The sequence below is a fragment of the Schistocerca cancellata genome, chromosome 6 (genome assembly GCF_023864275.1).
Source record: "Schistocerca cancellata isolate TAMUIC-IGC-003103 chromosome 6, iqSchCanc2.1, whole genome shotgun sequence".
Taxonomy (NCBI): Eukaryota; Metazoa; Arthropoda; class Insecta; order Orthoptera; family Acrididae; genus Schistocerca; species Schistocerca cancellata.
In genome coordinates this window covers 262,351,972-262,365,322 of record NC_064631.1, presented here as the reverse complement: position 1 = coordinate 262,365,322, position 13,351 = coordinate 262,351,972, and the positions used below count along the sequence as shown (strand labels likewise).

The 13,351-nt window shown below is 39.4% G+C and overlaps 1 protein-coding gene across 3 annotated transcripts in view; it reads left to right on the top strand.

Moving 5' to 3' along the window:
• The first annotated feature begins 5,841 nt into the window (after nucleotides 1–5,841).
• The window catches only part of LOC126191101 (uncharacterized), a 55,998-nt gene continuing 48,488 nt past the window's right edge, over nucleotides 5,842–13,351 (top strand). Inside the window, exons 1-3 of one of the 3 annotated variants that reach the window (XM_049931837.1) lie at nucleotides 5,879–6,093; nucleotides 10,422–10,916; nucleotides 11,030–11,190. In XM_049931837.1, coding sequence (XP_049787794.1) covers nucleotides 6,015–6,093; nucleotides 10,422–10,916; nucleotides 11,030–11,064 — 609 coding nt within the window. In that variant the 5' untranslated portion in view covers nucleotides 5,879–6,014 and the 3' untranslated portion in view covers nucleotides 11,065–11,190. Of the gene's footprint in view, nucleotides 6,094–10,421; nucleotides 11,197–13,351 lie in introns of those variants that run through there. The other 2 variants (XM_049931836.1, XM_049931838.1) reach the window with 2 other exon arrangements.

Genomic DNA, 13,351 nt, shown 5'->3' with positions numbered 1-13,351 from the left:
CTTCTTTGTCTTTCAGTGGCCTAATAGGTATGCCACTGACAATATCTAAAAGGTCTTTTCCTCTGAAGATCCACACTGCCCAGTTGTCCTCTCCAGCCAACTTCAATCACTGATGCTTAGACTGCTCCATTGCACAACGCTAACATTAGCCAGTGATGTCAAATTTGCTGTTGCTTTTGATACTACGAAAAACTGTGCCATCACACTGAAAAACAGACTCATGCACTTGACCCACAAACTGTTATCAAGTGCAGTAAATGAAGCTCGATAATAAGTCTGTTTGGGCAGAATTTATTTAAATATGTAATAGGATAGTCTAACATGACAGTCGTTTTTGTTATCTCTAGCGATAGCAGCGCCCCAAGCGGCCAGCAAGCAACACTTCTGAATACGGTATCGTTTGAGTGCGAATACTAATGTTTACTTTGATTTGTGACATAGTTTTTACAATAGGGAGCGAAGGTTATGCCATAAAAATCGACAATAACTAAAAAATTACACCATATTGTTTATTAATTAGTTTCGTAGCACTCTGGGAGATAGAAAATGGTGAATTTCAGGACAGTTAATTTACTATTCTCTTCTGTCATAAAAATATTTACTGAATAATGTCGTTTTCCTTCAACAACAACAAAATTACTAGTATATACCACAAGACGTGACATTTTACAGAAAGACGTCATATATCTATCCAATAAAGCAGAGTTTTGTTCGCTGTACCTTCGGCCAAACCAGTGAAAGTGGAACGTAGGAAACCGATGTGGAATGTAATATCTACACTATTTGACATATCAAATAAACTACTACAAATGTAGCTTAAGGGAAAATCTTACTGGCGTGATACTAAATCGTCAAAAGCATGAAACTGTTTCTCAACACAAGAGAAACAAATTCAAGACTTATTGCTAAATCTGAGCCACAAACGGCAAGAATCTTCGACATATTCTCTTTTGGAGCAAGCGTTACTACGTTTACATAAATACTCTAGTATTAGAAATTCGCGTGAAGCGTAAGGAAGGCCAAACCACTGGACTCCATAAAAAAATTTTAAGTGGCAAGGAAAGTGTCTATGGTAGTAACAACAAACAATAATAGAACTACATGCTTCTCATGCATGAAATGTCTTTATATTTTCTTCCTTTCACAAGAATAAGCTGCAAATACAGATGTATTCGAAAGTATTTCTTCATGAATGACTTGTAGCTTATATCACTGAAGCGGTGTGATTTGGCTGTTTCTATATGTATTTCACGATACTTCGTGTTTCTTGGTAATTAAGTAATGTATAGAATGCAACAATATAATAACTATTCCGTTAATTAAGTAGAAAATAATTAGAAACAAACTTTATCAAATGGTTCAAATGGCTCTGAGCACTATGGGACTCAACTTCTGAGGTCATTAGTCCCCTAGAACTTAGAACTACTTAAACCCAACTAACCTAAGGACATCACAAACATCCATGCCCGAGGCAGAATTCGAACCTGCGACCGTAGCGGTCTTGCGGTTCCAGACTGCAGCGCCTTTAACCGCACGGCCACCAAACTTTATCCATACGATGCTTGTGAGTGTCCATTTCCCCATTTCTTGGAGCGCCAGTGTCGCTCCAATTGTCAAACGGTAACAACTTTCGCGCCAGTGAATGTCGTGACTGTATTCTTTAAGGTACGTTTACACTGGGATACATGTATCGCGACATGTATGAGCGACATGTCAATTTGGCATGTCGCGATACATCACCTCATACAAAAATTCACGGAACTTGTATGCTGACCCTCGAGCTCATACATGTCGCGTATACATTTTGTATATCGGTTTTTGGCCATATACGCGACATGTATGAGCGACATTTGAACTCGCGCATGCGCAGTACTATCATTTCCTGTCGTCTTGTCGCCTGCCGCTTATTTTGACGATTAGCGCATGCGTAGTACCAGGCTCTTTGGCGACTGTTTGAGTTTTGGAGGTGCCGACTATCGTTTCGACGTTAATGTATCTGCATAGAACATCAAAAAGTGCCATATGCAACATTATTCTTCGTGTTTGCGAGGCCATTGTGCAAGTTTTATTCCAAGAAGTGAAGCTAAAAGTTATATATATATATATATATATATATATATATATATATATATATATATATATATCAGAGTATGTAATACATTCTATAATTTTTTCATGCATCTGGCACGTATATCAATTTTTTGCTATTATTCCGGCGGCCTCGCGTGATAATGTTGACAACGGATGCCGACAATCGTGTGTGAGACGTTGGCATTAGCAATCGCGCGACAATGCAAATGTTTTGCAATGAAATCTTCGTTTCAGGAGGAATCCCCAGTGGCCAAAAAACGGAGTGTTACTGCCAACTGATCCTCTGGTGGAATCGCTTCCCGAAAGTTTGTGTTGGTTTTAGACACAAGAGGAGCCACAAGTGATAACAAACTGCGGAAATCCTCCATACTCATCCTAACATAATTTCTAAAATATGCGCCATCCTTTAGCGTTAATTCGCGAGAAACTCTCTCTGCCACCATCTATGCTTCCTCCGCCTTTTCTTCCTATCATCTTCCAAAAGAGCAAGTGTACCAGCACATAAAAATGTGAAATCTTCCAAATCGTCGTCGAAAGCTATCGCACAGTGATACATATCAACCAGTGTAAACGCATGCTCATACATGTATGAGGTTGATACTTGACAACTCATACAAGTCACGATACATGTCGCAAAGTTGCATATACATGTATCTCATACAAGTGCCGATACAAATGGCAGTGTAAACGCACCTTTAGACTGTAGTAATAGCATACACTCTAAGGGGACGACAATAAAGCATAAAGAGGATAAACAAAAAACAAAAGCGTCTGAAAAATGGATGTTAATACAAAACAAAAGAAAAACAGTGTTGCAGCCTTAAAACAGCGTTAATATTGTACAGTATTACTAACAGTCTGCTGGGCAGGAATGGCGCAATGAGGAATCATTTCGCCACTCATATTCTCCCTATATAACACTGACATTCCAGCTGTCAACAGACCAACAGAAAACCGGACGATATGGCATAGCAGTGCTCTGTAATCTCTACCATAACAACACAAAGACAAACGAACGACTACTTAAAAGGGCCCCACATTGATGAAGACATGGTGAACTAAGACCAACCCTATGACGACTCAGATAGTCCTATTCAAATACCTAAATTTAAGTCAAAATACAAATAACAAATAATCCACATAAGATCTAATGCCTGGTGCACCACAATCACTCTGAACGACTCAGCGAAGTATTCAGGAGTACATCCCGACAAATACTTCAACTCAAAGGTGCACTTTCTCCACATTCTAGAAAAAAAACCACAAAGAAAATCCCTAACCAGACGGATTCAAGGACGATTCATCGTTGCTCAGAGGCCACAGCCATTCACACCTGTAAGACGTTCATCTGAGCAATCACGGAATGTGCCTCTGCACTACTACCTGGACTACCCTTCCCGATGGTAACCAAACTGTTCTCAGCTGAACGGCGACTTATCCAAAGTGTTCTCAAACTTGACTTTAGAACATTCTCAGACATTGTCTATGAATCAGCAGGGATCGCCCCACTTCAAACATGCCTCGTAAAACAGAGAACAGGCTATGACAAGCAGATTCTCGCCAACAGAGAAAACATGAACCTGTTACCACTTCCCACCTCTGTTCACCCTTCTCCCTCTTTAACCTGTCCAGATCTTCCCTTGCCTTGTCTAGGTCAGCTTGAAGAGCTGCAATTTTCCCTTCCTGTTCCAGTATTTTCCTGTCTCTACTGCAGATCCTACAATACCACTGGTGAGCCTCATTTATGTCCCCATTTCCCACGCCACTACATTCGCCCCAATTAAAGAAACTACAACACCCATCACACCATACACCGGAACTAACGATCCTAAGGCATGTCACACACTTCTCACTCATGGCAAAAACAGAAATCGTATAACCTGATTTAAGTACTGACTAATACGTAAACAAAGGACTCTAGAAACTATTCAGGCAGATATAAATAAATTGAAAGAGTAATGAATAAAAAAAATGGTGATTACATATAAGTTTAAGTCACTGTTTACTTACGAAACTCGCGCGTGAAATTAAGCCTAAATTCTGTGCTATAGGCGCGAGAGGGAAAATAAACTTCTTACCCCGTTTAATCTTATTTTATACTTCACTAAGACTTCCTCTAATTTAACAACACTTATATTACTTTTATAACACCTGTAGACGTTTAAAAATAGCTTAATAACAAAGCTTTTTATAATTATTTAGTGCAGCAAATACTCGAAGAGTCCGCGTCGGCGCAGTGTTGCCAACCAGTTGGCCTCAACATGAGACTGATGACATCATTCACGTGTCGACACAGAAGATCTGCAGCGACTTGTTTCGTGCACAGATGATGTCCAAAATTAAAGCACCAAGCCATTATTTCTCCGTCCTGGTCTAATTCACGATATAATCATACAAACTGTCAACCAGATGTACGTGCCATCTTGTTTTAAATGGAAGATGGCATTCCGGTCAGCAGACAATCGTGCCAACAATGACATCAGGTCACCTACTAAATGAAGTAGTGTCTGTCGGGTAGCCCCACGTCCACAATCGCTGTGTACACAGTCACAATGGTGCCATATGGCACAGGGAAGATGCGTATCATACTCTCTGCAGTGGGGGTGGGGGTTGGGGGGCTATAGAAAGAATGGAAGCAGGACAGTTGCAAACTGATTGTCGGATGAGAGGACGATTTATAAAGACCGAATCCGTATCCTGAAGATTAGGGCAGGCGTGACTTCAGAAGAGAGGACCATAATTTGGCTGTAAGGGCACGACAGTACCACCTTAGTAACGCAGGGCAATTGGCATGTGAGCTCACAGCATGCACTGAACATGTTGTATGGAGGCAAATGATTTGTAGAAGGCTTCAGCAGAGTGGCCTTTATTGTTGGAGACCTGTTGTATGTCTATCTCTCACGCATTTTCACAGAAGGGGACGCCTAGAGTGGAGTCATCAACATGCCACCTGTGCGGTCGAACAGTGGACAGTGTTGCTCATGTGTATGAGACACAATTTAGTCTGGAGAGTGATTCTCGATGGATTCACATCTGTACCCAAATATTGTGGAAAAAGACTGATGTGTGGGCAGGGATTGTATTTAACTATCGAACCCCTATTCATGAAATTGTACGGGTGAATCGGCAAGGTTTAACTGCTGTCAGGTATCGTGACGAGTTCTTGGGACCTCATTTGCAGTTGTTGTGAGGTACTGTGCGCCCAGATTTCGTAATGATGGACGAATACTCGACCACATACAGCACACGTGGTTGATGTTTCCTTGGAAACGGAAGATATTGCACGCACGGCGTGGCCCGCTCGTTCTCCCAATTTGAATCCCATAGATCATGTCTGGGATACACTTGCATCACGTCAGCATCAACCAACCACTCTCCAAGACTGCGAGCAGCTCTGCAAGAAGAATGGGCGTTATTGGCCTCAACATGAGACTGATGACATCATTCACAGTATGCCCCATTCGTTGTCAGGCCTGTATTGCTGCCAGAGGGGGTCGCATCCCATACTGAGCACATTAACCAGTTGTCGGAATGTGTATGCAAATCCCTTAAGTTGGAAAAAACGAACATTTTTGTCTACCGCTATGCACGTTGCAGTAGTTTACCTTCTGAATTCTTTGCATTGTTTCTACTTTACTATCACCTGTTTATACCGTTTTGTGGCGAGATAAAAGCAACCTTGCAAAATTTCCGTTTGCTGCTTTACTTTTGGACACCATTGTATTTGTGCAGACGAGTCTTTTCAAATGGATCAGCTCGTATACAGTTTCGTATGTGGAGAGTGTCAGCACTGCTACCACTTATAGTTTACAGAAAGTGCTGTGGTTTTGAAAGGGGCGACCTTGGAAAAGTTGCTGTCATTTGTGAAGGAGTGTGGTGTGGAAGGGAAAGTTAAGATCACATGACAACACATTTAGGGAAGAATGATTTCTTCAAAATATCTGTTTTACGGTTATACAACGACGTCAGCACGGCTACATTCAATTGTTAGGAGTAATTCAGGTAAGTAGGAGATAAACAGTGTGGCGTTACAGCAGAAACGTATCTTAGGTTTGAAGCAAATATACCCTTAGAATGGCGTCTCTGCCCGTATCGCTGAAAGCAGTACAATAAAACCAAATAAAGTAGAAGATTAATTGTATATACTTGGTTGCATGAGCTCAGTTGCCCTTCCGATATAGTGCAATATCTTGTTTTACTGCTATTGTGATGGTCGCATCTGTCTCAACATGTCTGAACTCGCACTGCTTGTAGTTCGGAGATTGTAACCTAAAGCATAATTTCTCTGTAATTCCGTTGACGTAGCTACAGTCTTCTGCATTTTTTTAACTAGGAAATTGTGCTTTACATGTGGGCTGTAACGCGTGCGAAACTCTCATTTTTTCTTAGCAAGTTTTCAACATGCCTATTATTTTCGTACGTTTAGTGCCCCCACAGTTGAAAGCTACACAGTGAAACAGTTCGATGAGCATTACTTTGGAAGAAGAATTTGTTACTTACGAATGCCCAGAAACGTCACTTCAACAACTGAAGCAAATGATTGTGCACTGAACATGAAAAGGCAGAAATGTGTCAAGTGCAAAAGTTCTGTTTGTTGTCATACAGTTCTGTTGTATGTCTTAAATGTAAACTGCTTAAACAAGCTCTTTGTTGTAAATTTAATCCGCAAAGAAACAGAAAACATCCAAATTCCACATAACACCTTCAAAATTTTTTTTCCTAGAAATACTTACTCTCAAGCTATGCATAGCACAATACGAACACCTCTTCCACTTTCTGAGTTCAACACCTCACTCGTTATGGAGGGATGCTGACTCAGTTTTTCAGGATAGCAAATGGGAAGTTGTGGTACAGAAAATGGTCCAGAGATCACCAGAGTGTGTGTGTGTGTGTGTGTGTGTGTGTGTGTGTGTGTGTGTGTGTAGGGTTATGAAACAATGTGTGTATAGTATGTGCACTGACTGATAGTGAGATATGAGTGAACAGTGTAGCATTACGTTATTTAATAAGATACTTGCAAAAAAACGTATTGTATACCAGGAGTAAATCTAATGATTTTCTCTATTTAGAAGTCTGTAAATATATGTGTGTGTGAATTAGCTTGCTTTAAATTGGTATAAAATCGTAAATGCTCTGACATCTCCTAGATCTTGTAAAAAGAGATCTACGGATGAATAAAGGTGGTGGTGGTGGTGGTGGTGGTGGTGGTGGTGGTGCTGCTGCTACTACTACAGCTGCTACTACTACTACTACTACTATTTAGAAATTACATAGAACAATACATTTACAGCACATTCAGATTGTGAACAGGAAGTGTGCTCTAGACAGTTAGGTTTTAAATTGGTGTTCCACATGACCACATTAGTAACATAAGAGTGTAGTGTACTGATTGATTTTTTTTTTTTTTTTTTTTTTTTTTTTTTTTTTTGTGGGAGTATACACTTTTAAAACAGGATTAAAATTTAAGCTAGTCCTCCTATTATAATTTTTATTGTTCGTTTATGTTGCATGTATATAAAATGCCCTGAAATACTTTTTGGCGTTCTGTCATTGTAATATAATATTCCAAAATTTACTTTATTATGTTAGTTAGTAATAAGAAAAATTTTAAATATCTAGTGAATTTTGAAAATGAAGAAGGTAGGCATCAGGCTGTGTTGCAGTTCAGTTTGTCAAAACATTTACTTCATATTCACATTTATTGGCTATGGTAACACAAACAGATAGGCCCATGGTGACATGCAGTGCCAACTGAATGCTGTCGTGTTTCCCATGTTGGGTCATTGAAGGGTGATATGGATAGCATTCCAGTCAAGGTTAGATTTTTCAAAACTAGGACTACTGCCTCTCCTCAAAGTAACTCGTCAACTGCCCTTCGGAGTCTTAGTGCTCTCTTTTCTAGTGTTGCCACAAAGGAAAATCTTTGGGTAGCACAGAGAAACAAGACTTAAGATGGCACTGGGCTCATGTCAAAGGCAAGTGTGGTTCAATCCTCACCCGGTCACCCATATTTCGATTTTATCTTGTTTCCCTAATTAAGACAAACATTGGTTAGGAGGTGGATAGATTCCTTCCTTTGTTCATTCTGAGCAGTCACATTACTGTTAATGGAACTTACAATCACAATCTTCTTTTGGGACTATTTGTTCTGCTTTTTCGCTATGTATTTGCAGACTCGTGAACTGTTGGGCCTATTGTCTTGTCTGTGTACTATAATGACAGTTACTTTACCATGCCGTAATCAAAGATTTGGCAGTTGCATTGTTACTGTTGTGTCGAACTGTTGGAGGGTTTCTGAAAGTTACTGTTTTTGGGCCAGTTCTGCAGTAATAAAACAAACATTTTTGAAGTACTGTTTGCTTTATGTAGTTTTGCCAAGATAGTGGATGAATACTGGTGTCAGGCAGTTTCCTTCACAATTAAAAGGATCACCATGTGTTACTGTTACTGTGTACAAAAAGATGATGGCTACAGCCATACTGGTTTAAATTATAAACCTGGCAGCAGCATTCCATGAAATGAAAGATATCCATTTGGTACAAAACCATGTCCTGCTGTGTGCAGTAGTCCATGACACATAAGGTACTTCAAGCAAACAGCCATGGATGAGGCCGGCCTCCCGGATCGACTGGTATCTTGTGTCGAATCACGAGGAGCTTGGAACTTGGCACACTGCTCCAAAACAGGTTTTTTGACAGTCATGCTGTCCCATACTACACATTCTTGATCATATAATGGATTTCTTATTTTTGTTTGTGTTTTAGCAATCAAGAAAAAATAACAGCAAATTGGTCCTTTTTGGTAATAACATTGCCATAGTTCACATTTCCACATTTACCCTTGGTGGTGCTTACACACCTACATCAGAGTCATGCTACATTGTACGTACACCGCAACAATGCCCTGAAACAGAATTTTTTTTTATAGATAATAGATTTCAGTGATTAGTCGTCCTTTTTAAATTTTATTGGCAGATCTAGATTTCAGCTAGAAACTAGCCATTTGCAATGCACTATCATGTTTGATCAATGCGTGTAATGCCTGTGGATCAGGCTTCATCCACAGTTCATTATGTGTGGGTAATGAACTGTGGGTGAAGCCCGCCCAACAGGCATTACATGCATTGATCAAAAATGATTGTGCATTGAGAATGGCTAGTTTCTAGCTGAAATCTATGTCTTCCAATAAAATTTAAAAAGGACAACTGATAGCTGAAATCTATTATTTACAAGTCATTATAAGTCACTGCGTGCAACAGCCTTCTGAATGGAAGGTAACCTGAAGAAATTTTTTTGATCGCTCTTTATACCATTTCCACTTCAGTCTGTTTCCTGATACTTCCCCCCCCCCCCCTCCTCCCTCCCCATACTATTAATTCTCAATGTGGATCTGTGCGTTGCTTTATCTGCCTCCGTAGCCAAGGTTGCTAACACATGCCTGTGTGGTAGCACTCGACTTGGAGAGAAGCTGGTTCAAATACTGGTGGTGGACGAAATTTCCAGTGCCAGTATTTGGCCAGCAAGGGGAGTAGATGCGGTGTCATAAAGTTTCTGATCACCAGTCTTTGCGCCAATGTCCTGTATTAATTCCAAACCTCTCTGCTCATGAAGTAAGGGTATGTGACCTGTTGATATTGGTCTGTCTGTCTGTCTGTCTGGGTAGGGACAGGAAGCTCGGTGGCCCCCTTGTTGCTTTTTGAGAGGAGTAGGCTATGTGACAGCACTGTGTTTCACCCTCTCCCTTCTTTCATCATCCACCACCACTGTACATTAAGTCCATGCCTCGTCAGTCAGTTTGTAAACCTTTCTTTTTACACACTCAGAAGCTTAGACGTGAAAAGCGTACTGAGTTAGTCAGCTTGAATCCATGTCATCCACATATTGCTCGTCCAACATGGGTGCACTGATGAAAATGTTCTCTTTACTATGTCTTGTGTACTTCTGTTTGACATCATTGCCTCCTCCTCCTCCCTCCCCCTCCCCCAGGCTTGTGCTCAAAGTATTAAGGATGTGTGAGTTACAGGAATGATAACCAAATAGGTAACCAGCCAGTAACACCGGACATCATGCCCTAGTGCCATCCCATGTATACCATTCTCTTTGTTGAGAAGCTGATTTCTGCAGAGGAGATTGATAGAACTGAGGAAGAATTGCAGTTCGTCAGATAAATTAATGACTGTCTCAAACATGTATTCAGTTGCTTAGTTGGAATGAAACTGTACTGTGCATTAGACTATGAATTAATGTATTTCTTTTGGGGAGTTTCTTTATTATTTAACTGTTGTTGTGACTTTTGACTGTTATTTCTTAACATAAATTCTTTTTCTTAAGGTGGTAACTGGTTCAGTGGTAGAAACAAGCAAGCACCTGTTGTAACCACAAGAGAGGGTGCTGCACCACTACACAAGTCAACAATCACACAGTATCCGGCAACAGCACCACTCCCGCTGCCTACTAATGTTGAAGAGTTTGAAGCTGCTGAAAAAGCTTGCTTCTCGCCAGAGAGATCAAGAGATATATCTGGACCAGTAATAACTGCAAAAGCTGTTTCCATTGACTGGCAAGAGAATGGCTGTGGGAAAACGGAAAATGCTTCTGATCCACATGTGGCAAGCTACGACTGCAGAGGTGCTGTTTCTTTGAGTTCCGTAATGCAGACGAATGTCCCACAGCCCTTCTCATCACAAGGCAAAAGCACTTACCTCAACATGCCTGGTGGACAGTGGGGCCAGAGTGACAAATATGTAGCTGAAGAGCTGAGAAATTCCCACTTTTCAAATTCGGCTGCTGAAGCCCATGAGAAATTTGAAAAAAATAAGAGATCAGGTATTTTAGCACTTAACTGTTTTGACAGATTAAATTCCAGGAATAACGCTTTGCCAGTAAATTTACATCTAAAAAAAAGCCTAAGCACTCGGTGTCAGTGTATAATTCCTCAGGTCAGCTTTGTGCCCACAAGATACTGCAGCACTAACGATGCAAACAAGCCCCTCTCTCAAAAACAAAAGCTAAAGCAAGCTGTGAAAGATTATGGTGCAACTGTGATTGTGTTCCACATTGGTATATCATTAATATCTTTAGGGGGATTCTATCTAGCTGTATCAAGGTATGTTCGCCCACTCATCAACCACTGTTGTGTAATTATCTTTAATCATACTGGTTGTAAACATACAGTAATGTTGTATTAACGCAAATCTTTGCATGACTGTCTTTGCACTTGGCTGGGAATCGGAGAATATTTCCTTCTAACAGTTGACTGTAACTTTGACAACCATTAACTCAAGAAGTAAAGGTGTAATGCACACAAAATGTTAGTGCACTCATATTTGTTGATAAATGTGTTATGACTCATTGGGCTTCTGAAAATCATTTTATTTTAAAAATTGTTTCAGAATCACGTTCTGTTCTTACGTGCTCTGTTGCGCAGATGTGAAAGCACTAGCAAAGTTTGTGTGAATACATAATAGCTTCTAACAGCACGTTGTTATGAACAACAGATACTAATGTACTCTTATAAGGATTTAAATTTCTCACAGTAATTGTTTTTATGCATAATTATCAGACATCATATTTTATATTCTTCTTTGTAATGAGTTATTTATGAGTTTTATCATCATCCATTAACTTCCTGTCAAAGAATGTTCCACAGTGTGGATATCAATCTAAAGTTTTGATAGAGCAAGGGTAGCAGAAGAGCCACATTGCTTCCTGAGTTCTTGAATTGAAACATGTCAGATAAATTAAATGTTTAATTGATGGGTGAATGAATTTCAGAAATGATTATACCGTATTGGCTCAAAAATAAGCTGTACCCTAAATTTTGAGAGATGGGGAGGTGCTCAGTGGAGAAAAACTGGTCACTCTTAATCTCATTTTCTGTTTTATGTAGATAAAGTACATAGAAATAACAGCCTGTTAATCAGTATTCATTCATGTTATTCTTAATTTTTCAACTGGAATTTGTTTAGGATGTATATGCCTGGGACAACTGGGAAATCTGGGAATTATTTCATGTGAGAAAAACCCAGAAATTTTTTAGAATATTGGGAATTTTTCATTATTTTAGCTTTCATTTAGTTTTTGGAATGTTGACTGGTAAGTAGTGATACTTGAACAAAGAATTTTATTTTACTGTAGCCAATTACGGCAGATTAATACTGCAGCAGCAAAACATAAATAGGAGAATAACACCAAAAGAACTTTAGCCACAAAGAAAATGTGCCATATAGAACAAAATACAGTGCACACACAAGTGTCTACTGACAGCAAAATATATCGAAGGCTTTATGACAAAGACTATGTTTGCAAACTCCTTTCAATGAATCTAACATAATAACTGTTTACATTTCTAATAGGGCATGGGGTAATATTGCGAATGGTAGTTTGAGAAGCATTACTTCCAAAGTAAATTTCCTTTTACACAAGGTGTGTTATGTTACATATGAGAGTGCAATGAATTTCTTAAATCACAGAATAACTCTCATTCAATACTTAACATTTTGAGAACTATCCACTTAGAAAAAATTTTGGTACCAGAAGACCACCCATTTATGCCATTATTTGCAATTTTACTAGCACATTTGGGTTTGGTATATCTCGAAGGGTAACACACACTAAAAAATATGAAGGTTCAAGGTTAGTTTTTCATATTTATATTAGTTCTTTCACATATCACAAATTGTGCAATAGTGGTGGCAAAGGCATTATGCGAGGAGAGTTCTTTTGCAATTTCACACATTACTTGCTTTTCTGTGTAATAGTCGAAGTGTTCTGGCATGCAGAGAGATATGTTGAAATGAGAGCAATACTAATTTGCTTCTTTTCTCATTGTTTTGCCAGTGAATTGTCTCATCTTATCCAAATTATGGTCTGAATATCTGCTGTCATCGACAAGCAAGATCACGTGGCATGAGCTATGGTAGGCTGACAAAAACATGTTGTACAGTGCAATCTCTGTTTCAGTGCATTGGAAGCTGCCATGCTACATTTGATGGAATTAATATTTATACTTTCGTAATATGAAAATGTGTAGCATACATGTTCCTATGCATCAAAGATACTTCCAAAACATTTTTTTGTAAAGTGCTGGGAAGTTCTACACTGATGTATAAGACCTTTACCATTCAAAGGATTGATAAGCTCACATAACACTGGAAAAGTGTATTTTCATTTGAGGTATAGCGTATTTTTGCCCAGGAAAAAGTGTGTTTTTAACCAGGAAATCTGGGGATTTTTTTTATTCTTGTCTTCTCCCAAACTGT